Consider the following 27,143-nt stretch of genomic DNA (forward strand, 5'->3'; position numbering starts at 1 on the left):
CAAACAAAATCTTTTGAGATAGGGTAGGCCCTGAGCTGAGAACACAAATCCAAGCTGATAGTTATTATTAATCTGAATTTTCTGTTTAAATTCCAGGGTGTTACCGAAGGCTATAATGGTACCATCTTTGCCTATGGGCAGACGGGAAGTGGGAAGTCTTTTACCATGCAAGGGATTCTGGATCCATCTTCCCAGAAGGGCATAATTCCCAGAGCATTTGAACACTTATTTGAGAGTGTGCAGGTACATATGATTAAAATTGTCCAAGGGATTAGCTGGCTAAGAGCTTGTTTACACAATTAGCAATTCAGATATCTAGAGGGCCTCTCTTTGGACACTTGATTTGATAAAATTTAAACCGTAACTGTCTTGGAAAATCTGATAAGCAAGGTGTACTTGTGTAGGGGACAAATAAAGGAGCACACGTGACAAACTTTTATCAAAATGCTCCCTACAGTGTTCCTGCTACTAGGTGAGTTATTCATGGCTTAAGAAAATCCAGAAGCCCCACCCTGACTTTCCCCGATGCTAGCCGAGTCATAATCTCCCCAAAGACATCCAAAATTGGTAACGGGGACATCACAACAGATAAGGGAACACAGCCCCACAGCATTGATTACCTCCAAAGAGAACCAACATCAGTTTGAAATGGAATTTTGATTCTGGCTTGGAAGCAAGCTGTGAACCAGGAAGTGGGTGAGAGACTCATTTTGCATGAGGGGAACAAGAAGGTGGAGAGTGAGCCACAGGTCACTCCTGACAGCAAAGTCATGTTTTGGTTGTGTTTTCTGAACAAAGGTGTTGAAATAAAACAGAATGATATGAAATGAAAGTCAGCCGGCCAGCAACCCTTAGCAAGATCAGGGGTTCTTGACTTGTCTTTCTTTCTCCCTGGGAAATGTGATCATGTAAAGAATTGTAAGGTGTTTTTTCCCCTTGCTGGTGGAGTACTTTGTTCCATTCAATGACCTGTATGTGACTCCAGATAATCAGCCAGAGTTATGACCAGCCACACCACTAGGCAGAGTTAGGAAGCTGCTTCAGGCAGCAAATCCTGTGGGCAGAAAATAGTCGTTCTCTGTGACGTACAACGTACCCCTTGCTTCTAAGCTAACCTATTGCCTTCAGGTGCAGGAGAGAGATGCTGGCCTGGTTCAAACACATTGTTTAAAAATAACTTATTTTGAACCATGATCTAATGTGCACAAGCAGTTTGCTCCTCTCCTGCTCCTTACTGTGCCACCCCCCCGCCCCGGGGGGGGGGGGAATGCAACCCAAATACTTGAAGCTTCTGGAGTGAGGGTGAGTCGAGGCCAGGAGTTGTAGTCCAAAACATCTGGAGGGCACCAGGTTGGCAAAAGCTGGCTTAAGGCACGTGGATGTGAGCCACAGGTGCAGAAAGACAGAAAGGCATATGAGATTTAGCAGAAATATATAATCTTATTTCCAAAGAACATTGGGCGTTTATGATGGTGGATTTAGGAAATACCAGCTGTCCTTCTGGGTCTTAACCAGCAGTCAGATAAACAAGAATTAAACACATAAAAGTTTTCTGTTGTTTTTTTAATGGTGTGCAATTATTGAAAACAACAGCAACCACACTGTGCTGTCACTCAGAACCTAAACACCTAAGTAGATCCCAAAGAGTTCATTGTAAGTTTCTTCCAGAATTGTAATCTTTAAACATGTTTACCCATAAGTAAATCCAATGTGAATTCAGTTGGACCTAGTATATAATTTTAGGTTTGCTGTTTTAATCTGGTCTAAAAGTAGTGACTAAATAAATGGAATATAATTGTGCAGTATTCATAAGGAAATTAGAAGCAATACTAATTGTGAAGCAGCAATCCCTTCTGAACCAAGGTAAGGCACTTAAATTCTAAGAATTAAAGAAGCTGCAGCGTTCAAGTGTCCACAGTTTCTTTGCAAAGGTGAAGGATAGGAAGGGATTCAGAACAGGTGAGGGCCACACAACTTTGCTCCCAGTTAATTAGTCTGAACAAGCACCAACTTGATGAAAATCTATTTTATGAAATCATGAATGTCTTCTGAACTTTTTAGAATTGGCAGGAATTGGAGCTATGGCTTCTTTATGATATGTCCGCCTCACGAACTATTATCTTTCTGACTTCTCCGATAATGCTGCAAACCAAAATGTGGGAAATGCTGAACCTGAACCTTGAGGTCTGCTATCCACAGATTTGTGAACAATGTGTTCTCAACCAATTGTCCAGAGCTGGCTTAAGTCATTTTAATGGCTGAGGAGTGGACAGTGACGCCCCGCCCCACATCCAGGTGCATAGTAGCCAAGGCTGGCCAGTTTCTTCTAGCACCTGAGGCAGAAAAGCCAAAAAGCACCTTTCCTACTCCATAAAAATACCATAATAATAAATAAAAATCTTTAACAATTTGCTGCCCCTTTCATGACACCCAATATCACCTGCGTGAGGCAGACTTCCCACTCTGATGGTCAGGAATCCACAGGTGCTCATCATCATTTATACCTCCACCCAAATAAAATACACACACCCTTCAATCAAAGCCATAGCTGGGCAGGGGCGGGGGGGGGGGCTAGCCAGGTTTTTTGCCCTTGTGAAGTCTCCAGAGGAGCACCAGTGAGGCTTCCAGCCTGTATGAGTGTATGCAGATGCACATGGGGTGGGGGGAGGCACCAAACTGGGTCTTTGATCCAGGTGAAATAAAGCCTAGTTTCGCCCTGCCTTCAATTTCTGTTGGGCAGCTGCTTAAAGTGTTGCTTTCCCTTAAAAAGTAGCAGCCAGCCTTGCTACTCCTTTTCCTGCAGCATCCCACACACCTCTCTTCCCCTTTTAAGATTGGCCTCTTCTCTGCCCAGACCCGCACCTCCTTGGCATCCAGACAATCACAGGCTCCCTGCACTGTGAAAAGCTGAAAGGTTGGTGTGGTTTGGGCTTGCAGAGGAGGTGCCTGCTGCACAACATGTCATTAGAACAATTAAAGCAACAACAAATAGATTAAAAAAATAGTTTCTACCCCAGAGCTATAACCATCTTAATTGCTGTAATCAGATAATATGACCTTGGAGAGTTGTGATGGGTGTGTATGTATGTGCAAGTGTGACTGAAAATGTGTTTTTTGTTTTGTTTTTATCGGATGGCATTCAATTTCGTTGCACTTGTACAACGTTGTACTTGTACAATGACAATAAAGAAATCTTATCTTAGCCATGCAATTTTTGTGCCCCCTCTGGGCCTGCACCCTTAACCTAACCAACTCCTAGGTATGCCCCTAGCCAGGGAGGAAAAGCTAGAACATGGCTTGTCTTGAGTGCAGATGTGGGCTTGAAATTTGTTTCTCTCCTAACAACCATGAGCAGAAGCCAGTCTCCACATCTTGGTCATATACAAATGGTTTCCCTAGTGGAGTAGAAACAGTGGGTTCCTTTTGCGTAGCTAGAGTAGATAGAGCAAGAATTTCCGTTCTGCAGGGGCGTTCTCTCCCACTTTCCATCTGAAGTGGTACACTACAGACCAAACAGTGAGAACCTGGTCCAAGCATGTTTCTGATGTTCAAAATACAGTTATGAGCATGTAAGAAGGGCCCTTCTGGATCTAACCAAAGGCCCATCATCACAGTCCAGCATCCTGTTCTCCCAGTGGATAACCAAGTGCCTATGGGAAGCCTGCAAACAGGACACGAGTGCCACCGCGCTTTCCTAGTTGCAGTTCCCATCAACTGGTATTCAGAGACATGTTGCCTCTAATACCGGACGGAGGACACAGCCATCATGCCATCAATAACCCCGTCCTCCCAGCAGACAATCCTGACAGAGTATAAATCAGCTTGGAAACTTGTCTATTCTTGTTTTTGTTTCGGGTTTTTTACAGTGTGCTGAAAACTCCAAGTTCTTGGTAAGGGCTTCTTACCTGGAGATCTATAACGAAGACATCAGAGACCTCCTTGGTCCAAACACCAAACAAAAACTGGAGGTGAGGACACCAGACTAGCAACTTAGTTTGAAGTAAGTCAAAAAACAAAACAAAAAATCCAGAAACCAGAATTCTGACAGTTCGCTGTGAGAAAAATAAACCCCACAAAATGAATTGTCAGGAATGTAAAGAACATTTATTCAGAGAAAATTAGACAGCTGAATTGAAAAATTTGGTAGGTTAACTCATTATGTGAAATCTGTCCCTCTCCTTGTCACCACCATCACCAGAACCCTTCTTATTCCATGACCCTCAGTGATGGGGCTCTTTGCTCATATTTTTTTCCATTGCTCTTGCTTCCCTTTCGTTCAGGATCTGAATAAGCAGTAGAATAAGTAGGAACTTTTAGGGTCTTATATAAAATCAGACCATTAGTCCATCTAGCTCAACACTGTCTACTGAAACTGGGAACGATTGCCCAGGGTTTCAGTCTGAAGTATTTTCCAGCCCTATCTGGAGTTTGTACTTGGGAACTTTTGGATGCTAAGTGTGCGCTCTTCCAGTGAGCTACAGCCCTTCCCCAAGAACGTGGGTGCCAAGAGGTTGCCTTATATTGGTCATGGGGGTGGAGCCTGGTTGGAGCAGGAGGTGGCACCTTTGGTGGGCCATGCAGCAGACTGGCAACTTGGGTAGAACCTGATGGACGTGGTGATTTAGAGCATGGGTAGGCAAACTAAGGCCCGGGGGCTGGATCTGGCCCAATCGCCTTCTAAATCCCGCCCGTGGACAGTCAGGGAATCAGCGTGTTTTACATGAGTAGAATGTGCCCATTCTTTAAAATGCATCTCTGGGTTGTTTGTAGGGCATATGATTTTGTTCATTTTTCTCTTCAAATTATAGTCCAGCCCCCCACAAGGTATGAGGGACAGTGGACTGGCCCCCTGCTGAAAAAGTTTGCTGACCCCTGATTTAGAGCAAAGAGCACAGCTCTCAAGCCAATCAGGAAATTTGATTTTGTTCCTTCATGCTGAAGTTTTAGACTTTCTCCTGGGGATCCAAGTATTCCGATCAGACCCCAAGATCTGGCAATCTGACAAAACAACCCATGCTAGATTACATACTAAATCTTAATTTCAAATGGAGCAGTGACCTGTGGCATTGGGCCAATAATAACTATTCCAGGTTTAGTGAATGGTTCCCCAATAATATCACTGGGCTGTAATGGGAAATGCTTATGACCTCCATCATGTCCCACTCGTTGGCATACATCACAAGACCTGACATATAAGGAAACACATCAGGCCAATTAAATTCTCTAGTAACCTTTCCTAATGTACGCTTAAACTCCAAGTGTCCTGAAAAGGCAGCTTCGTGAGCCAGATGTGAAACAGCCTTTCTGTATTTTTGGGTACTACCAACTGTCTTCTCAGTTCACACTCTGGGGCCAATTTCTTTGGAAGGAACCATCTATAAAGTAACCCTTCCTCCCAGATGAAACTAACTCTTGGTTCAGTGCCAGCCCTAGGCACCCCCACACTTCTATATAATTCTAAAGTTGGATCCTTAAGCAGTTCTTTCTTAAATTCAATATCATGAAGTGGTGAAGGAGAAGTCACTATATTCTCACCAGACTTTGCCAAGGAAATTTCTGCTGACTCACAAGCTTCATCAAACTGATTTACATTTCCAGTGACAGGCTCCTCAACACATTGGCTAGAGTTAGACCCTTTAGGGTCAGGCAACAGCTGAGCTAAACCCTGTCTAAAAGCAAGATAATTGCCTATAAGGTGAAGGTGTAAACATCCTTTTCATGTACTAACACTGGTAAGGACCTTGTAAAATCTTTGTATTCACAATCCACCTGGGCTAGACTGGTTTTTACTGCTTAGCCCCCATAGGGAGTTACAATCAACTGCCTTCTAAAATTTGGCCAGGCTATAGTAACCCCTTGTATACTGAGGAAATGTCAGCCCCGTATTCCTTAACTCTAGTATTAATAGGTTATTAATTTTAATTTCCTCACTGAATTGCACCTGAGCCCATCTCGATTGTCGTGGGTCAATTGAAGCCATTCTCACAGTCTCTTGAACCCCATTTGGCACCTCTTCTGAGGAACCATTTTCTGTTGAAGCTTGATTCTGGGGAGAGGGAGGTGCTGCTATAGATTGTTCACTTGGCCTGCCTTCCTCCCTCCTCCCACAAAGCTTCCTCAGGCTGCACCACACGCACCTGTGCTCCTCTTGCAGCAAGCTAGAGTCTTTCTTAAGATCTCCTGGCTGTTTACAAAAAAAACCAACAACCCAATAAACCAAAACACAGGCCACTCTGAGAGGAGACGGAAACCTTTCTGCCTAGGGGGTTTCCTGTTATTATCAAAGCTTTTGTTTTTCCCACTCCTCCCCTTTGTAAGATTCAGTTTCATGTTTTCCACCAGCACTGCAGCATCTTTGGCAATTTTAGGGTTCCGAAGATTTTCTGGTAGTACACGATAAAATTGTTCCAAAAGTACCAGTTCTTTTAAATCATTAAAAGTGCTTACTCCAGCAGCCCTGAGCCCATGCTCCCTGTTCCAAGTCAGTGTATTCATAGCAACAAGGAATTTGTGCCCCACCCCCATCCACTTTCCAAAAAGCTTGACAGTAGGTCCACTGACACAGCAAATTGTTGCAAAGCTAGTTTTAAAATTATCATAGTCATTAAAACTGGATGGTGGCAGGTTTCCCATTACATCTGGCAATGTACCAGTTAATAAGGAGTGCAGAATTCTCATCCAGTGGCTTATGGGAACAAGAAAGTCTTCACATGTAGCTTCAAAGAGTGCAAAATATGCAACTAAATCCTGTCCTTCAGTATATGGGGGAAACATGCTTGTCCAATAAACACAATTATTTCTCCCCTTGAAGGATATTTCTAGAGAGTAGTCTCCCTCGCTCCAAACCACTCTAGGTCTTGACACCCGACCATATTCCTCCTTTACGTCTCCACCCATTGTGTCTAGGGTCATCCAGCTATTAACTAGCTCACTCCCTTCCTGCTTCTCACCAAACAGACAAGCGCCATTTCCCCTGGAATTGATGCACACTTTCTGCCGTCTAAACAGCCACTTGCCATTCACACTCAAGATGCTGAAGCTCCAAAACTCCTGTTCGAATGCGCCACTATGCCACCGTGTCAAGGAGGAGGTCACTTTCCAAAGTCCTCCCTGCAAGCTTCTAAAAACTCACACGTAGGCACAGGTTATCAGGCTTTATTGGTGTCTTCTCTGGCACCAGCTACAAACACCACACAGCAGTCTAATCTATAGCATGTTCTCTCCCCCTCCCTCTGCAGGTTAACACAGAGATTTATAGGGGCTGGGGAATGCTGGCAGCCCTGTCACCTGCTCCCACTTTGGGGACTAATTGTTAACATCTACCTGAGGGGCCTCACCCAGCGATACTTGCTTACAGAATCACTCCTTCACAACAGGAGATGCTAGAGATAGACCAGTTTGGGGGTGGGGGTGTTGCACCCGCTAACGGCCATGTGCGTTCTGTCATGTCCATGAATGCCACACTGCCTTACAATGAGCCAGACTATCTTAGTATTTTCTACTCTAAATAGCAGGCACTCTTCAAGGCCTCAGATCTTCCCCAGCCTTTCAGTTACCCAGATTCTTTCAGCAGACACTAGGGACTGGACCTTCTGCTAGACCCTTTGCTGTATCCTTCCCATATACAGTACTGCATGATAGTCCTCCCCCAGTTCTGTTGTATTACTGGTAAATGCAAGACCTACATTTGCAGCTCTTGTTCCAAAAATACAGTTTGCCAGAGGTGTATAAGCAGATGCAATCCATCTGGGAAAACACACCAGTGTATAAATGGGCAGAGCAAGATATGGCCCATTTTGCCTGTAGGTGATGGGGAAAGATCTCGGAACCCATCACCTCTGTAGGGTTTGTTCTTTGGGGTAGAGTGCCACTGTCTGTGCGTAAGAGCTTTCTCCTTCGATAGCAGTGGCCCTCAAGCTTCTGGTCATTTCCTAGTTCAAGTGTCTTTCTGCAGCTTTTACTGTAACTTGCTGTAACGGCCCTCCTTGCAGCTGAAGGAGCATCCAGAGAAAGGGGTCTACGTGAAAGGCCTGTCACTGCACACAGTGCACAGCATCGCCCAGTGTGAGCGCATCATGGAGATGGGCTGGAAAAACCGTGCCGTGGGCTACACACTGATGAACAAGGACTCCTCCCGTTCCCATTCCATCTTCACCATCAACATGGAGATCTATGTCGTAGGTAAAAGCTGAAAATTCCTGTGTTGAGGATGTGAATGAGATAAGTCAGGGGCTGGAGCACAGAAGCTCAACAACTTTGATTTCCCCCAAAAAAGCTCAACAATTTTGGTCTGCCTCAGGCACCAGCAGAAGTTGCCTGTGCTCTACTGGCACATCTAGAGTTAAGGCGCCGGGTGGCAACAGTGTCTGTTTCTCTACTTGCAATTCTGCTTGAAATGAAGTTTTAAGAGCTTTTTGACTCCCTCGGAAAGTGTTGGATTTTCCTTTATTGGAGCTTTATAAGCAGAGGTTGGATGGCCATTTGCCATGGATACTTTAGCTGAGATTCCTGCATTGCAGGGAGTTGGACTACATTAGGGTTGCCATATTTTGAAAAGCAAATAAGAGGATACATTTGCCTAGAACACACCGCCTCTCTCTCCCCTCACAGTGTGGCCGCATTTGGGGCCTTCCCTTTCTGCCTACTTGCATACAACATGCTCTCCCCAGGTCTCTCCAAAGGGCCCCCCCCCCGCTGTTGCCCAGCCACCTTCCGTTCTCTCCCCACCCCCACCCCCAGTATAAGACAATGAGCGTTCAACATTTTTAACAATAGCCAGCCTGCATTTTAAATCCTCTCTGGCAGCTTTGAAAGGCATAGCTTTGGAAGTCAGACATGACTTTTGACCACCTCAGTCTTCTAACCAACCACCACACCATTTAAAAAGTGAGGCTATTCGGGGAAAGGAAGCAGCGTGGGGAAATCACTGAATAAACATTCATGCTGCAATTGCAGGGATGCTTTCGTGCTGCAAGCGGTGGTGGGAGAGGGGGAGGCGTGTGGGGGTGGCCCTCTTCCCTTCCTCCTCTCTGCTTTTCTTCTCCTTCAGTAAAGGTAGTTCCACCTGTGGCCAGCACAGGCATGTTTCCCAGCAAGCAAGGCCTTGGATGTCTCACACTTGATCTCGAAAGCCCTGTCCCACCATGCTTGCTTGCCTGCTCACTCACTGCTGCTGCTTGTAAGTGGCTGCCTTGGCCACCCGGGTTTCCCCAGCAATTTCAGCACAGGTTTCCAAAGCAGCAGCAGCACCGCCACCAGGCACCGTGTGTCCCTTCTTCGTCCCAGAGCAGCCGCAGCAGCCACTGCCGGCAGCCTTATGGAGCGCGTGGACGAGACACACTGGGCATTTTGCATAATTTTAATAATCCACCTGGACAGAAATTTTAAACCTTAAAAAGAGGACATATCTAGATTAGATGACCCTTGGGGTTCAGCTCCACAATTCTATGATAATCTGTGGAACTCATTGCTGTCTGATGATGTGAAGTAGGGCTGCCCCAAGACATTTTATCACAGCAAGCAGCTAATGGTGCAGCACAAGCCCCTTCAGGTCTGGCATTAACCTGGTAGACAATTCAGGATTGTTCTCTTCTCAGCCCAGACTCTTTTCCTTGCAGATGAGAGGGGGCAAGATCACCTGAGGGCTGCAAAGCTCAACCTAGTGGACTTGGCTGGGAGCGAGAGGCAGTCCAAAACTGGAGCTGTGGGCGAACGCCTCAAAGAGGCCACCAAAATCAACCTCTCTCTCTCAGCACTGGGCAACGTCATCTCAGCCCTGGCAGATGGGAGGTGTAGACACGTGCCCTACCGAGACTCCAAGCTGACTCGGGTGCTGCAGGACTCGCTTGGAGGCAATACCAAGACACTCATGGTGGCCTGCTTGTCTCCTGCGGACAACAATTACGACGAGACTCTCAGCACCTTGCGCTATGCCCACCGAGCCAAGAACATACGGAACAAACCTCGCATCAATGAGGACCCCAAGGATGCTCTGCTGAGGGAATACCAAGAGGAAATCAAGAAGCTGAGAGCCATCTTGGCTCAGCAGATGAACATGAGCCAGTTGCAAGGTAGGGTCCCTTCTTGTAGCTGCTTCACCACTTACTGAGGTGGAATGGCTTATGTTCTGTGCCTCAGTCATTGGGGGAAACCTCTGTCCACCAGGAGTGACAACAGCAGCTATTCTTCTAATTGGAGGTAGTGGCCCCTTCTCAACAATTAGTCTGTGTACACACAACATATTCAAGAATCAATGGAAACAGAATCCTTGGGGTTGTTTTTTTTTTGACACACTGCACACACAAACTGATCTATTGCACATTCCTCCCTCCATCTGTTGTTGTTGAACTCCTTCCGCAGGGCCTGTAAGACAGAGCTATTCCGCCTGGCCTTCAATTTGAATTAGCCTGATCCTCCATTCCTTTTTCCCTTCCTTTTTTCTATGAAGAAACCCTTCAGAGACCCCACATTTAAATTCTTCCCTGGTCTCCTTGCTGGCCCTAGCAGGACTCACTTGGCCAGTTAGCCCTGGCGATGCTACATTTATGCTGTACTTTATGCTGTTTTTTTAAGTCGTTTTTAGTCAATGTTTTATATTTGTTGTTAGCCGCCCTGAGCCCAGTTTTTAAATCGGGAAGAGCGAGGTGTAAATAAAATTACTACTACTACTACTACTACTACTACTATTACTACTATTGGCGTCCATCTGTCTTGACAGACAATAGAGTGTGCCTCCAGGGGTGATGTCAGCCATTGTGTTAGTAGCGCAGAAGTGATCTTCCCAGGGCACAGTGTTTATGGAGGTCCAGCGGTGCCCAGATGGCAAAACGCCCCTCTCGGGGTGGTCCAAAGGAAAGCAGAGAAATGTTTGACACCAGCTTGGCTGCAGGAGTTGCTGGGAGGAGGCGTACAAGGCGCCATCCAACTGTCTTAAGGACTCTACTCTGGATTTGTGTAGGGTTTACTCCTTAGGCGTTTCTTCTTCCAAATATATTCTGCAAGGCAGCAGAGGTTTAGGATCAGAGTTTTCCTTCTCTTAGTGGACTACCTTCCAATCAGAAATGCAATGGTTTCATTAAAAGAAAAAAGCTCATTGCAGATTGATTCTGTGTTATCACACAGTACATACATTTGAAAAAGATAAAAAACTGACGTAGGTGATTCCAGCCAGGTTGTATCTACAGTACAGCTGCCCAATGACTTTGTGGGTAGGCATATAACAAGACTGCAATCTCCACTTCCCCTTTCCTTAACCTGGGGGGGGGGGCATATACAGGGAGGAAGAGGCATGGATAGCTTCACCAAGGAAAAGGTTTTCAAATGCATGTTCAGTAACTATACTCACCCTTACAGGTGGGTAGCCGTGTTGGTCTGCCATAGTCGAAACAAAATAGAAAATTCTTTCCAGTAGCACCTTAGAGACCAACTGAGTTTGTTCTTGGTATGAGCTTTCGTTTGCATGCACACTTCTTCAGATACGATATAACAGCCTTCCTGTTATTGTTACCCCTGACCACAGACTCTGCTCACGGGGGCAACCCTGGCCAGGCAAATAGACTCCATCTGTCATTATGTGATAGAAGCCTGTTCTTGTTCAAAAAATGTTGCATTTTAATATCATTTTTTAATAAATAAGTCAAGGTGCAGAAAGGAACAAAAGTTTCATAAAATGACAGGGCATTGCTATAAGAGTTTCCCACTTCAAAAATAATATTTAAAATGTTAAATGAGTATTCCATGCTGCACTGGGAGAGCTAGGAATGCTAGGTTTCTAAGTTTTATCTTTTGAAGTATTCTGACATACAAAATAAATAATTTTTACAGCACAACATTGACACTAGGAATTGTCCTTTATGAAAACTAGTAAGTGGATAGAAAAAGAACCTACTCATGTGACCCTGACACAAAACCTCACACATACACTGTGTAAAATAATAAACATTTACTAGGCACCTTCTCTCTTCACCCGCTCTCCCCCCACACCTATCTTCTACGCCAACCTTACACCATCAAAGTCTCACATCAGATATAACTGATCTGTAAAAAGGGCTTTATGATCTGAAAATAGAGATGATGTATGTACTTCTGTAACCCAAATGAAAACCATTTCTTCAAAAAGGTGTCCTTGATGGTGGCACAGCTACATTCTCTTGTTGTAATTGCGATGGCATTTGCTATCATTGGGAACAATGGCATCTCCTCAGAAACTCCCATACTGCAGTCTAAGCAGGTTCAGGGGGGGGGGGGTGGCTAGCCAGGTTTTGCCCTAGATGAAACCTCCCGAGGGGCACCATGGAGACTCCCAGGCTGTGTGAGATTCCTCCTTGGCTCTGGAGTCTAAAAGCATCCTTCAGCAAGGAGCTTCCTACCTAGGCAGCTCTAATCCTCATCTTTGCTTATTTGCAAGGGGAAGCAGGAAAACCTTGGTATTGATCCCCCTTTCCCTTTCCCCCTCTCTGTTTTTGCAATTGTGTGAGACAGAAATCCTGGAGAAGGAAAGGCAAAGTTGAAAAGGGAAGTTTTGTTTCTCGTTTTGCAACTGTTAAAGGGAATCATTGCGGATTGGAAGGCACCCAGCCAACCCCCTGAACTACCCTTCCTCCTCCTTTTGCTCCCCTCAGCATCTCAGAAATCAATTAAAAGTGGTGAAGAGATCAGAACACCACCTCCTGTATCTTTCAGAAACGGGAGCTTTTGTCATGATTAAACAATATAAATGGCAAATTCACAAGATAAGCACTTTGAAGTATTGTTTGCTTATAATATGTGTTCTCTCTCTCTCTCTCTCTCTCTGTGTGTGTTTGTATGTGTCTGTATCTAGAGGACAACTTACGTGTCTATAAAGAGGGCACTGTGTAAAGACTTACAGTCTTATACTCAGAAGTAAGTCCCACTGAGTTCAATAGGACTTACTCTCTGGTATGTGTCTGATCATTGTCACAAACTTAGTTGGTCTCTTAAGGTGCTACTGGAAAGAATTTTTTATACAGTTTCTATTATTAATATGATATAATATATGCACAAGGGGGTGCTAGACTGAGTCTGACCCAGATGAAAGAAAGCCTAGTTTCGCCCCTGGGTTAAGTGCTGGGAAAATTGTGGTTTCCCACAGTGATTGATTGGTTTTACTTACCTATATGCCGCTTTCCCACAATGAGCTGCCTGTACCCAAAGCGGCTTATGGCAAACATTCAGGACATTGATAGAGTAGATGGGAAATACAAATATACAATACAAAACAAGTCAGTAAATTAAAAATAACAAATATCCAACAATTTAGCAAACACAGAATAAACTCAATATTACAAAGAAAAATCTAATCTCGACATACATAAATACAAAGCAAAAATGAGAGTTAACTGACAGTCACATTTCTAGCGCTGGTCTTGCTGCACTCCAAGGAGCCTGGCTGAAGTGTGCTTCAGGGAGGGGGAGATGACACACCACTGGCTCTCCTCCTGAGGAGGTTGATAACAGTAAAAGAGAAATGTCAGAGAGAGCAATGGCGGTCCGTCTGTTCCCTAGCCTCCTGGTTCAGGTCTTATTGCACTTCAGAGACACCTCTGCATCCTGGCCCAAATACAGTTCAGAGGGGAGGGGTCCTCTCACCAGGCTGGATAACATACAGCTGGGGTAGACAAACAAAGGGTATGAAAGCAAGATTGGCCACAGCAACTGAATCACCAGTGTATATTTCCCCTTGTTAAATAACAAAAGAAACAGAACTTTCCAGGGTTTTGAAAGGCTTTTAATAGATTTGTGGACAATATAAACTGTATCAAACTATTTGGAAATGAATTCCTTTGGGTCATCAGGAAAAAGTGAGCTTTGCTACCAGGCCCAATTCCCAAGCTTTCTAGGTGTGCCATCTTCTCAGCTCTGTCCTTTCTCCTTCCTTAGTGGAGTTGTCTCACATGCTCCCTCCTGAGGCTGCTCAGCCCGAGGCGAAGCCAGAGCCCTCTCTTGAATCCCTGGCCGATATTGAGAAAGAGAAGCAGCTCATTCGAGAAGTAAGTTGGTGCCACCACATCTTCTGGCAATAGGGGTGGGTGGCGTTACAGTACAGTCCTCCATGCACAAACTTGCCAGGTAACTTTTCTAATTAGCTGAACCACACATATTATGGTTTTAATTATGTTCCAGCATCTATTAAATATTTATCTTTTGTCAAGCATTTGCTGAGTTTAATACCTAGATTATTATTATTATTATTATTATTATTATTATTATTAGTAGTAGTAGTACCCCACCCATCTGGCTAGGTCCCCCAAGCCACTCTGGGCGGCTTCCAACAAATATTAAAATACATTAAAATGTCACAGATTAAAAACTTCCCTAAACAGGGCTGCCTTCAGGTATTTTCTGAATGTCAAGTAGTTGCTTATCTCTTTGACCTCCTCTGATGGGAGGGCGTTCCACAGGGAAATATTTTGGTAATATGCCTTTATATTCTTCTACTGTGGTTATTGTACCAATGTTTTGAGATACTGTTGTTTTAGTATATGGTGCTTTAGTGTATTTTATAAACCACCCTGGATAATGAAGGGTTTATCATTATTTTAATAATTAACTAATGTGTGTGTGTGTGTGTGTGCATCATTGAGAAAACACCCAAGAAACTAGTGACAATGCCAGATGGACCCTCTTTGGGAGAGCAGTCCACAGATAGGCCATCACAACTGAAAAGATATTTTCTCCTGACTACTTGATTGCGAGAGTTTGACCTTCTGATTTTAGCTGTGGTCCTAAGCACAGCCATTTGAAAAAACAAAATGAACAAACCTCTAATGATATCCCTGGTATTTCCTTCTAGCTAAATGTGCTTAAGCAAAGTTTACTTTAAGGCTAAGTTTCTTAAAAATCTAAAGTTTTCAATTCTCTTGAAAATATAAATGAGCAAAACCACTGTGTGTCCTCCCTCAACAAATATGCTCTAGAGTTGGAATGTGCCACACAAGGATCCCTCAGCTGTTTTCCTTGACTTCTCAGGAGTATGAGGAGAGGCTGGCGCGGCTGAAGGCTGACTACGAAGCTGAACAAGAATCACGCGTCCGGCTTGAGGAGGATATCAGCGCCTTGAGGAGTGCTTATGACATGAAGTTCCATACTTTAGATGAGAATCTCCAAAAGGAAGCAGGTGTAGCTATGAAGCCAGAAGAGCGGCTGAATAATGTTCCTTTGAGATGGAAGGGGTGGGGTACCCCAGCACATCTCTCTGACCAGCAGTTAAATTATGTTTAATAATTTCAGGTTATTAAGCTTCAGGTTAAATTATGCAAAGTAGTAAAATTAAAAGAACAAATGATGCAGACTAGGAGACTGTAGGCTGCACTCTTGAATAGGATTAGGATGTACTATTTTGACGCTTCTCTGGTCCCAGAGATGGTGCTGAGAGACAGCTGCTCCACCAGCTGATATTTGTAAATTAAAGGAAAAAGCTCCTGGCCTGATTTGTTGACAGTCTTATCATTTGAGGAACAGGAAATGCTCAAGACATCCTTTTGTTTGAGCCCTAGGGCCTTACTTATGAGAAAAGTCATTCCCCATCCTGGCGTTAAAAACCCTACATACAATAAGAAGGTAGTTAGGATATCCAGTAGAGACTCTGTCCATCCTTTGCCAAATCTCTGCTGTCATGTCTGAGGTTGATACAAACCAGCGCACACAACAGACGCAGCTTGTGAGCCCAGATGGTTAGCACCTGGCAATAATTAGAAGAAGTGTCCTCTATCTCTGCGATCTCTGCATCTAAAGTGACAGGTTTCAGAATAGCTAAACTGCCACTTCCACACCTGAGCAAGGAAATTTTCCGGGCAGGTTGCTCCCATGTACTAAAGCCCTGGAGCTTTAGAGTGTTTGTCTCCAGGAGCCAAATCTCCTGCACACAGACTACGTCAAATGTGTGTAGGTACCTTTTAAAATCTGAGTCAGCTAATTTGTTCCTCCAGCCTGCAATATTTCAAGATAAAAGTTTTAGGGGCTGGGCTAATTCTTTATCGATCAATAGTCAATCTGCAGGAGAATCTACCAATAAGGTGTGTGTGTTTCCTACCCACCAGTCGGAAATTGACAGGTGATGATATTCATTTATACCTTTTAACCTGAGGACCTTCTTTTGAGGCAACTTCAGGAAGGGACTGGTTCTTTAAAGAAATCTGATTGCTTCTGTTGCCTTTTAGTATGCTTTAAGGCTTTGTTGTTGTGATTATTATTGCAATAATAATAATAATTTGTTATTTATACCCCACCCATCTGTTGTATTAGTTATTGAAAGTGCCCATAGTATTGTATGGAAAGACAAAGTAGATATTTTAGAAGTCAATATATAAATATAAAAAATTACATCACTCTCAGTTAAAAACTACTGCCTCTCTCAAGCTTAACAGAGCTTCAGGCTGAAACTCATGTTTTCCTCTGCATTTCCTTTATTTTCTCTAGAAACCACCCAGACAGTTGAAGCCATTGCTGACCAAGATTCTTTGCCACCAGGCCTTGCTAAAGAAACTGAAGTGTCAGCCAAGGTACCCAGGAAGGTGAACTTCCTTCAACAGATGAAATGATGGCCATGCATAAACCCTTTAAAAATACTTGTAAAATGACACAAGATGTGTCAGATTGTACTTCATAATTTGTGGTGTCTGGGTCTGTGTAACATGAACCACCGATGGCCATGCAGAGTAGCTCTGTCACAGGAGACTGGAGTGTGTTTCAGTTGGAGGGGATTTGGATTTAATAATAATAGCAATTTAACATTTAGGTATCATGACTTTTTGTCTTAGATACACCCTCCTCCCCTTCCTTTTCCGCTCTTTAGGAGCAGCTGCAAAGAGATTTCTGCTTCTGTCTTTGACTGACTGCAGTTTAGCATTATCCCCAACCCTTATTCTTAGCTATGGGCTTTTGAAGCAAGCCAACTTCTTAAACCAAATGTTTAAGTTGGTTAATATTTATTATGTTTTTTATGCAATAAGCTGTGCTTAACAAATAAAAAACCCAGATGTGAATGCTTCTAAATTTCTCTTTGCAGCTACAGCATAGGTAGGAGAAGAGAGGGGAGGGGAGCATCCAAGCCCAAGGCATGTCTAGTCTAATGACTATCACAATAAACTGTGGATTATCATGTTACAGGGGGGTAGCCGTGTTGGTCTGCCATAGTCGAAACAAAATAGAAAATTCTTTCCAGTAGCACCTTAGAGACCAACTGAGTTCGTTCTTGGTATGAGCTTTTGTGTGCATGTATCTGAAGAAGTGTGCATGCACACGAAAGCTCATACCAAGAACGAACTCAGTTGGTCTCTAAGGTGCTACTGGAAAGAATTTTCTATTTTTCTATTTTGTGGATTATCATGACATCTAAACATAGCCCTTTGGGTGTGATTCTTACAAGAGCCGGGTAAGTTAGGTCAGCAAGGGAGGACACTGGCTTCCCTAAAGCTTTTTAGCAGGTTCACAGCAGAGGAGTCTTTTAGGCCCAAGCCACTTCTCAACCGTTCTACCTTACAGGTGAGCCCAGCTTGAATATATGCTGTGTTGTGGTGTACTCGGACACAGCAGTGGAATCTTAAAGACAAACCAATTTATTTTAGTATAAGCTTTCAAGGACTACTCTAGTCCATTATGCCAACTCTAGGTTATTAGAGGGACCCAGTGCTGGCCCATCCTGTTTCACCAATTGAAGTGAAACAGAAATGTGCTTCTGCCCCCCCCACTGCCCCCTTTTGCTAATGCTTAAGCACCCTTCGTGGTGGTTAATTATGGGATTCAAGTGAATTTAATGAACTGTGTCTGATGTAACAAATTATTAAAGCCAGTACTTTTATATATTTATATATTTAGTTCCATGAGATAACTTTGAGTAAGGAACTATACTTGAACTTAATAGGTATTCTCCTGGATTAAAACAGTTTTGAAAACCAGACTAAGGGCTCATCCAGATGTCTGCTTCTCCCACAATTTCTTGGCATGGGTTCCAGAGGTTATCCCCAGGAAAACCCGCTGTTTACTGCTGAATCGGAACAAACGCCAATCCTCAGAAAAACCAATTGTTTGTTCCGATTCTACAGTAAACAGCAGGTTTTCCTGCGGAAAGTGGTAGGACAAAAAAGGACCTCTTTGACCTATACCTAGAAATCATGGGACAAATGGAAGTGTGGATGAGTCCTTCAAGCACGTGTGTGTTTATTTAGAAGTGAGTCTCCAGTAAGTGGTATAGGATTACACCCATGCTTTGCTCAGGAATAAATCCCACTTAAATAAGTGAGACTAATTCTGGGTAAACATGCTTTAGTTGAGATTCCTACATTGCAGTGTGCATTGTGAAGTCAGCAGCTCAGTTGCTCTGCTGGTTGATGATAGAAGCATTTCACTGTTGCCCAGCAACTTCAGGGCATGTCCAGGGAGCAAAGTGTTTCCTCTCCCTTTCCTCTCCCAGAACCTTGCACAACAGCTGGTTGGCTGGGACTGAAGTATGGCGGCAGCAAAACCAACAGCAGTAGTAACCAAGCACTGGATGCACAATGCTCCAGCAAGCCTTGACCTTAGACTTCAGACTGTGTGTCCAGTGGATGGTCCAGTCTTTGTTTCCTTTCTCCCAATCCCTTCTGGGAGACTGGCAAAATATAGGATGTTGAATTTTGGAAACTTGCATGTGAATCAGCTTGAGTCCATCCCTCAATGTGGATATCATGCATATTCAAAATGGCTGCCTCCCATTTTTCCTTACACTCAGGAGTGCAACTCAACTGAGCCTCCTGTTCCTTCTGTGGCCCAGAATATGGAGAAAGCTGTCAGACCGGGGACACCTGGGACTGATGTGGCTGAGGAACTCCCAGTGGCAGTGAACCAGCAGCAAGTACTTGCCAGGTCGGTGTGAGAAACAGACAGACCATCAAGGGGTGCAAATGTTTGTTGGACTTGCTCACTTGCTCTGATCCAGAGAGGCTCCATTGTGGGCACTAGGCCTGAAGCAGACCTGTTCCATTTCCCTTCAGTGTTGGGGGACTGGAGTCCCCGCATGCACCTTCATTTCATTTCATTTTTACGTCATTTGTATGCCCCCTTTCTATATCTATGCACAAGGCAATTTACAAGCTGAAGAAACAAGAAAATATCCTACACCTCATACAATACAAAAAAAGTCATAATAAAAACCTAACTTGAAAACAAACAACTTACATCATATAAAGTAATATTCAATAATCCATTAGAATATAATAGTGCACAATAAAATTAAATGTCAGCAAATAAGAGTGAATTTCTGTTTAATTATTAACAATTACAATAAATAATTGCTAAACTATAATCAATAATAATAACAGCAAGCCACAATGCGTAAAATAACACAATACATACAAAACCATGTAAAAGGATCAAATTGAGAAACAAAGACACACAACTTATAAAATTATTTAAAAAGAAAAGCCCTGAACTCTCCTCTCTTCGCATCTGCTTCTGCTGTTTTTACAAGTCTGGTCTCCTTGGCCTGGGGGGCGGGGGGGGGGGGGCAGGGCAGGTGGAAAAAGCCATTGCCTGATGGCCAACACATAGTTTCTCTCCCCAGGCCTTGTCTGTGGAGGACTCTGTTGTTCAGAAGGTAGAACATCTGTGACCTGAATGGCAACTTCTTCCTCCCTCATGACAGTAGATTCTCAGTTGCTCCTCATTTGTCCCCACTTCCTTTCCCACCATGCTTTCCTTCTTGTCCTCCCTTGACCAGCTGTGGTCCAGAGGGTCTTGTTTCAGCTGCCTCTCCGGCTAGCCTTTGAAGTCTGTCTCCCTGATTCAGCTCCAACAACCTTTGAATGTGTAGGCTCAGTCTGGCATGAAAAATTATTTTCCCTTTTGGAGGTATTTATTTTCTTCAGTGCACTAGAACATTGGTTCTCAAACTCTATTTGGGGATTATTATTTTTTACAGATTTGTTGAGGTTTCTTAGTCACAAAATCAGAAATAGTGGGAAGTTTCCCTAAAAATGCAAAATAGCCTGCCCATTATCACCAGTATTCTCCTAAAATGTGTTGGAAATAATAATAATAATAATAATAATAATAATAATAATAATAATAATAATAATATTTATACCCCACCCATCTCTGGCACAGTCTCAGTTTAGACTGAGTACACACTATAGCTTTTCCCCCTTTTAATTTTTCCATTTTACAATGTTTCAACAACAATAATTAAATCTAAACAAATTTAACCTACATTTTATTTGACTTCCCTCCCCCCCACTGCGGTTCCTTATTTTATAGCATAATCTTACTGCATAAGCAATTCAAACCTATTTACAAATTTATCATTTTTACTCCCATTATTTCTTACTGCTCATGTTTATGTCAATCCTGCTAACATTTTTAATTGTTTACAGTTTGTCTTCATATATTCCCACACTATAGTTTTAAGGCACATACAAAGCATTCTTTTCTTCAAAGAATTTTGGGCCCTGTGGTTTTTAAAGGTTGCTGGGAATTGTAACTCTGTGAGGAGGAAAAGATAGCGCCCAGAATTGCTTGAGGGGAAGAATGGGCTTCAAATCTACACAGCCTATGGGGAGCAATTGGGAAGCTGAAAGTTTTCAAAGTTTGGGGGTTCCAAGTTTCAGGGATCCTCAACAGACAAGTTAGTGGCAAAATGGAGGTGGGAGAGACTGAATATAGAAAGTTGGACAAGCCGTGCTTAGAGCTAAGACATAGCCTCCGACCTTCTTAGATTGCAGATGCTGGAGCAGCAGGTGGTAGGAGGTGAACAGGCCAAGAACAAAGATCTGAAGGAAAAGCATAAACGGCGAAAGAAAATTGCAGATGAGCGGAAGAAGCAGCTGCTGGCAGCTTTGCAGAAATCAGATGAGGACAGCAGTGACTGGGTCCTGCTCAACGTCTATGATTCCATCCAGGAAGAAGTGCGAGCCAAAAGCAAATTGTTGGAGAAGATGAAGGAAAAGGTGATTCCTTTCCCCTCTGAATTCTTGTACAGTGGTGGGTAAGGACAGCTTACCACATGTAGATACTTGAGGACATTGTGCAGTAATGGAGTTAGGATCAGGTCCCTCTCACCATGACCTTTAAAGCAGGGGTTCCCAAACCATAGTGCATGGACCACCAGTTGTCTACAGGCTTCATTCAGGTGGTCTGTGCCTTGTCCACGTTCAGTAGTCATTGATTTTAATGGTATATTTATTGTCTCTCTAACTTCTTGGATTTGAGGCAGTGTGGAGAGCCAGTGTGGTGTAGTAGTTAAGAGCGGCAGACTCGTAATCTGGGGAACCGGGTTCGCATCTCCACTCCTCCACATGCAGCTGCTGGGTGACCTTGGGCTAGTCACACTTCTCTGAAGTCTCTCAGCCCCACTCACCTCACAGAGTGTTTGTTGTGGGGGAGGAAGGGAAAGGAGAATGTGAGCCGCTTTGAGACTCCTTTGGGTAGTGAAAAGCGGGATATCAAATCCAAACACTTCTTCTTCTTCTTCTTCTTCTTCTTCTTCTTCTTCTTACCAGTGCCAGATTAAACCCTGTGGAGGCCCCTAGGCAGTTGAAATCTTGCAGGTGGTAGGCTCGGTTTCTGAGTCAATGCAGGTTTCTCTTCCAAATTCAAATTCTTTCAAGATCAAATCAATATTATTTTGATCCATTGCTGTGGGATCCCTAAAAGGCGTGGACCCCTAGGCCAGTGCCAACTCTGCCTATTTGGTAATCCAGCAATGCTTCTTACATTATATTGTTTTACAACTTAAATTCCATAAAATTCAAAAAGCATACAGCATCTCACACAGCGTGTTGCAATTGTTGTAATAGGCAGAAAAATGATTAAGTTGTCCACCAAGACCTTCAACAATTTTCTAGCTTGAGAAGCATTGCTTTAAAGCATTGTATTTCATACTAATGTAAGTAGTGTTTGTAGTATCACCACCATTTTATTTTGTATCTATATTTAGTTTGATTTTTTAAGAGGAGAAAGGGTGGTGGGGAGAGAGGAGAAAACCAGAGAGGCCTTATGGAAATGAGGGCAGAGCTCCTTTACCTGAAACAGTTCTTTAGAAAAGGGGATTTGCGACAGGCTTAGCTTTCCCCACCCTGCAGAACAAGCTACAACTATTCAAGTTTAAAGGAGCCAAGACTACCTCCATATTTGACCAAGTGGTATGTCCCTTGCATGGAGAATGCTGTTGGGTGACAGAGAGAAGGCGGAACTGCTCAGCATCTGCTTTGCCTCTGTCTTCACCAAAAAGGAAAGCAATGCTCAGCCTGTGAAAAGGATCTCAGGGTCTTGGTAGACCACAAGCTTAACATCAGTTAACACTAATACTATTTTAGACTGTATCAACAGAAGTGCCCTACCCAGACTCTGAGATCATCACCTGAGGCCCTTCCTCATGTGGCTCCTCCATGAGAGTTTCAGTGAGAATGTTCCCTTTCTGCAGTGGCTCCCCATTTGTGGAATGCTCTCCTTAAGGAGGTTCGGTTGCCACCTTCATTATTGTAACGACGTTCAGTGGCTGTTCATGAGTGAAGCCAAGACACAGGAACTTCTAAGCTAAGTTCTTTATTGTGCTCAAAAAATGTACAGTGAGAGCAAAAGAAACACGTCCATTCCTGACTAGACAGATCCCAGGAATAACTACTTCCTGTTCCTTGCCCAGCAAAACCAGCGTGGGATCCGATGTGGACCCCTCCCTTCCCTGCTTCTGGGCGTGGGAATCTGATCCTCCCCCCAGCCTTCCCCCCGGCCATAAGGCTGCTTCATCGTCTCGCCTCTACCCCTCCTTCCTGCTTCTGCTGGCGTCTCACCACTTGAGGAATGCAGGGGGGAGGAGGAGGAGGAGGAATCTTCGCCTTGAGAACTCTCCCCGCTGGAATATAATTTAGGAGGATCTCGGTAATTATAATGCTCTTTCGCTTTCTCCAGCAGCCCTGGGGGGGGGTTCCTGACATCCACCCCCCCCTCAAAGCCCCCCTCCTCCCCCGAGGCTCTGGGCTTCACCTGCTGTACTCCCCCCTCGTTTCCCTCTGTTAGTTCGCCTCCCTCCCCCCTGAGGGGCGATACCGGAAAACCCCTAAAATCTTCCTCCTCGTCTTCCGTGGAGGCGAAGATGTCTTGGAAACCCATGGGTAACCCGACCTCCACCTCATTACCCTCCGGGACCTCCTCTTCCCACTCTGACTCCCTTTCTGTGTCGTCCCGCTCCCCACCAGACCGGAAACCCCAAAACTCTTCCTCACTGTCATCCGTGGGAGCAAAGACCTCCTCCCACGAGCCCCTCGCCGGCTTGGGCTTATGTGGAAACAAGGCATGGAACTCATGCACTAGATATTCCTCCGAGATGGTGCCTGCTGGTACCCATGTGTTCTCGGACTCTGGCTCCCCTTCCCATGCCACCAGATACTCCAGTTCACTTCCCCTCCACCTGGAATCCAGGATCTCCGTAACCTCATTGTAGGAATCCTCCTTTTCTAACACCGGTGTTGGTACCTCCTCCCTGGCCTCCCTATGAAACCGGCTCCCTTCCCTATACTTGGACAAGAGGGCACGATGAAACACGGGATGAATCCGCATACTTTCCGGCAGCCTCAAGCGAAAGGTGACTGGATTAACCTGTTGGGTTACCTCAAACGGCCCCAACCTTCGGTGCACCAACTTCTTACACCCCCTCCTGATGGGCAATCCCTGTGACGAGAGCCACACCTTGTCTCCTACCTGAATGCTTTCCCCTTCCCTCCTGTGCCTATCCGCATCCCTCTTGTAGGTCTCCTTGGCCCTCTCCAGCGTTTCAACTAGCTGCTGATGCACCCTCACCATTTCCCCAGCCAGCTCCTGCGCCGCCGGTACCTCCAGGACCTCCTCGTCCCTGCCCGGAAAAGCTCGAGGATGCCGCCCGTAGTTGGCCATAAAAGGGCTCATCCCTGTGGTGACATGCTCTGCGTTGTTGTACGCAAACTCTGCTAGTGGCAACTTGTCCACCCAATCGTTCTGTCTCTGGTTCACGTAACAACGCAGATACTGCTGCAACACCCCATTGGCCCTCTCCGCCTGGCCATTGGTCTGAGGATGCCTGGCCGTGGACAGAGCCACCTCCACCTGCAGCAAGTCCATGAGCTTGCGCCAAAACCTAGAGGTGAATTGCCGTCCACGGTCCGAAACAATCCTCGACGGCAGGCCGTGCAGTCGGAACACGTGCTTGAGAAACAGCTTGGCCGTTTCTTCTGCTGACACTGCCCTCGGGCAAGCTATGAAGTGACACATTTTGGTGAACAAGTCCACCACTACCAACACCGCCGTCTGCCCCTGGGACCTTGGCAAGTCGGTGATGAAATCCACCGAAACTACCTCCCAAGGCCCCCTGGGCGTGGGCAGTGGTTCCAACAGCCCCGCTGGTGCAACTCTCTCCCCCTTGGCCCGTTGACACATTTCACACCCCTGCACATACTCCTTTACATCCTCCCTCACCCCTGGCCACCAAAAGTCCCTGGTTACCAGGTCCATCGTCTTTCGCTGACCAAAGTGACCTGCTGTGGGGGTGTCGTGCAGCTGCTTGAGTACCTTGGCCCGCAACCCCCCATCTGGAACGTACACTGCCCCCTTGCGGAAAAGCAGCCCCTCCCCTTCAGCAAAGTCTCCCTCTGGGCTGCCCTCCTTAAGCTCCTGCAGCTGCTTGCGGGCGAACTCATCGTCCTTGGTCAATCTGGCAATTTCCCCCCTAAGGTCCAAGGTCCCCCCGCAGGCCCACTGCTGCTGACTGAAGACATGTCTCGGTTCCGGGGCTCCTTCGTCTGCCAAGTACTCGGGCTTCCTGGACAGGGCATCCGCCCTGACATTCTGCTCTCCCCGGACGTACTGGATCTTAAAATGGAAACCGGCAAAAAACTCTGCCCATCTGATCTGCCGCTGGTTGAGCACCCTAGCCGTGCGCCAGTACTCCAAGTTCTTGTGGTCTGTGCAGACCTGTATCTGGTGCGTGGCCCCTACCAGAAAGTGCCTCCACTGTTTGAAGGCCGCATAAATGGCAAGCAGCTCCTTGTCCCACACTGTGTAATTGCGCTCAGACTTGTTCAACTTTCTCGAGAAGAAAGCGCACGGTCTCCAATCACCGGCCTTGTCTTGCTGCAAAAGCACGGCACCAATTGCGCGGTCAGAGGCATCTGTCTCCACCCTGAGTGGAGCGTGCGTGTTCACGTGCACCAGCTGCTCCTCCGACGCAAACACCCTCTTCAAACGCTCAAACGCCTTTTGGGCCGCCTCCGACCAGACGAACTTCTTCTTGCCACTCAAACAGTCCGTTATGGGCCCCGCCACCTTGGCAAAGTTGGGAATGAACTTGCGGTAGAAATTGCTGAACCCAAGGAACCGCTGCACATCCTTCTTGTTCCTAGGGCTCTTCCACTCCAGCACCGCCTTCACCTTCTCGCCGTCCATGGCCAACCCCTTGTCGGTTAAACGATAACCCAGGAAGTCCACTTCTCTGGTGTGAAACTGGCATTTCTCGAGCTTGACGTACAGCCTATGCTCCCGCAGCTTCTCCAACACCGCCCTGACGTGACGCACGTGCTCCTCCTCGTTCCTCGAGTAGATCAGGACGTCGTCCAAATAGCAAACACAGTTCCTGTAGAGGAGAGGACCCAGCACGTGATGCATGAAGGCCTGGAAGCAGGGGCTTCCCGCTTGCAAACCGAAGGGCATAACTAAATACTCATAGCTGCCCAGGGGGGTAAACATGGTAGTCTTCCACTCGTCCCCCTCTCGCACTCGTATCAGATTATACGCTCCGCGTAAGTCCAACTTAGTGAAAATCTTGCCCTCGCGCACTCTCGTCAACAAGTCGTCGATGCGGGGCATTGGGAATGTGAGGGGTTGCGTCAAGGAATTCAAAAATCTATAATCCACCACCAGTCTCTTATGGGTGGTGTCTTTCTTGTCCACGAAGAACACAGGACTTCCTCCTACTGCCCGGGACTCCCGTATGAACCCTCGTCTCAGGTTCTTGTCAATGAACTCCTTGAGCTCATCCATCTCCTGATCCGACATGGCATAGAGCTTCCCCGTGGGCAACCTTGCTCCCGGCACCAGGTTGATCTGGCAGTCGTAGGGCCTGTGGGGTGGTAGCCGATCGGCCTCCTTCTCACTGAACACCTCCGCGAATTCTGCGTAGATTTCAGGCAGTACTCCACCCCCACACATCTGGACCGCTGCTGCCAACACCTTGCCATTGTAGTCACTCCTTCCACCCAGACAATGCCCCATGCAATGTGCTGATCCGAAAGTTAGTGACCTCTGGTGCCAGGCCACCACCGGGTCATGCTGGTTGAGCCAGCTCATGCCCAGTACAATGGGCGGCCCTGCTAAGGTGGTGACATTAAAAGCGATTACTTCCTCATGCCTCCCTATTTTCATGCGCATTGGAGGGGTTTGATGGGCAATTTCCCCTCCCAACAACTTCCTTCCATCGATGGTCGTCACCTGCAACGGAAAGTCTAATGGAAGCAGATGCAACTGATGCTCCAAGGCAAAGTCTCTGCTGAAAAAATCTGCACTGGCACCTGAGTCAATTAAGGCTTCCACCTCCACGGGGTGACCGTTGGGAAGCTCTAGCGTCACCTTAACCACAATGCTGGGCTTGGGCGCTTCTGGCCGGGGCACCTTCACTTCCGTTCCGCCTGGCTGCTGGCCCCTCCTTTCTCCAGCCAGGCTGCCTCGTTTCCCTGTGGTTCCACCTTCTCCCCCTCAGGCTGAACGGTTCCTGCCATGCCCTGCCACCCCCTCCTCTGCGGGCATGATCTCGCAAAATGCCCCGTTTGGGAGCAGACATAGCATTTGAGACCCGTCCGAGGCGCCTTGCCTTCAGCCTTGCGCCCCGCTCCAGGCCCCTGGGAAGGCTTCACAGGCGCCCCCCCAATCTCCATCGGCTCTGGCTGCTGTACTCTGGGCGCATGGCCGGAACTGCCTGGAATACGGTTGCTTAAGAAACGCTCCGCCCTGTGCGATCCCTTCAAACGCGCCCTCTCCTCCAGCCTCACGCCCACGGAGAGAGCGCTCCGCATCAGTTCATTCATGTCCTTCGGCTTAGGACAACGTGCCAACTCGTCCTTCACTTCCTCATTGAGCCCCGCTTCAAATAAGGCTTGGCTCTGTTCGGATGATAAGTCCCAATGCAAGGT

The 27,143-nt window shown here is 45.9% G+C and overlaps 1 protein-coding gene across 5 annotated transcripts in view; it reads left to right on the top strand.

Moving 5' to 3' along the window:
* The window catches only part of KIF17 (kinesin family member 17), a 36,025-nt gene that overhangs the window by 1,775 nt on the left and 7,107 nt on the right, over window positions 1-27,143 (top strand). For 4 of the 5 annotated variants that reach the window (XM_033173699.1, XM_033173700.1, XM_033173697.1 and 1 more), the window contains exons 2-10: window positions 97-243; window positions 3,867-3,968; window positions 7,992-8,181; window positions 9,618-10,070; window positions 13,900-14,009; window positions 14,989-15,136; window positions 16,438-16,520; window positions 18,728-18,861; window positions 20,708-20,939. In XM_033173699.1, the coding sequence (XP_033029590.1) occupies window positions 97-243; window positions 3,867-3,968; window positions 7,992-8,181; window positions 9,618-10,070; window positions 13,900-14,009; window positions 14,989-15,136; window positions 16,438-16,520; window positions 18,728-18,861; window positions 20,708-20,939 (1,599 nt within the window). The remainder of the gene's footprint in view (window positions 1-96; window positions 244-3,866; window positions 3,969-7,991; window positions 8,182-9,617; window positions 10,071-13,899; window positions 14,010-14,988; window positions 15,137-16,437; window positions 16,521-18,727; window positions 18,862-20,707; window positions 20,940-27,143) is intronic. The other variant, XM_033173701.1, reaches the window with a different exon arrangement.

This window comes from Lacerta agilis, chromosome 16 (genome assembly GCF_009819535.1).
Source record: "Lacerta agilis isolate rLacAgi1 chromosome 16, rLacAgi1.pri, whole genome shotgun sequence".
NCBI lineage: Eukaryota > Metazoa > Chordata > Lepidosauria > Squamata > Lacertidae > Lacerta > Lacerta agilis.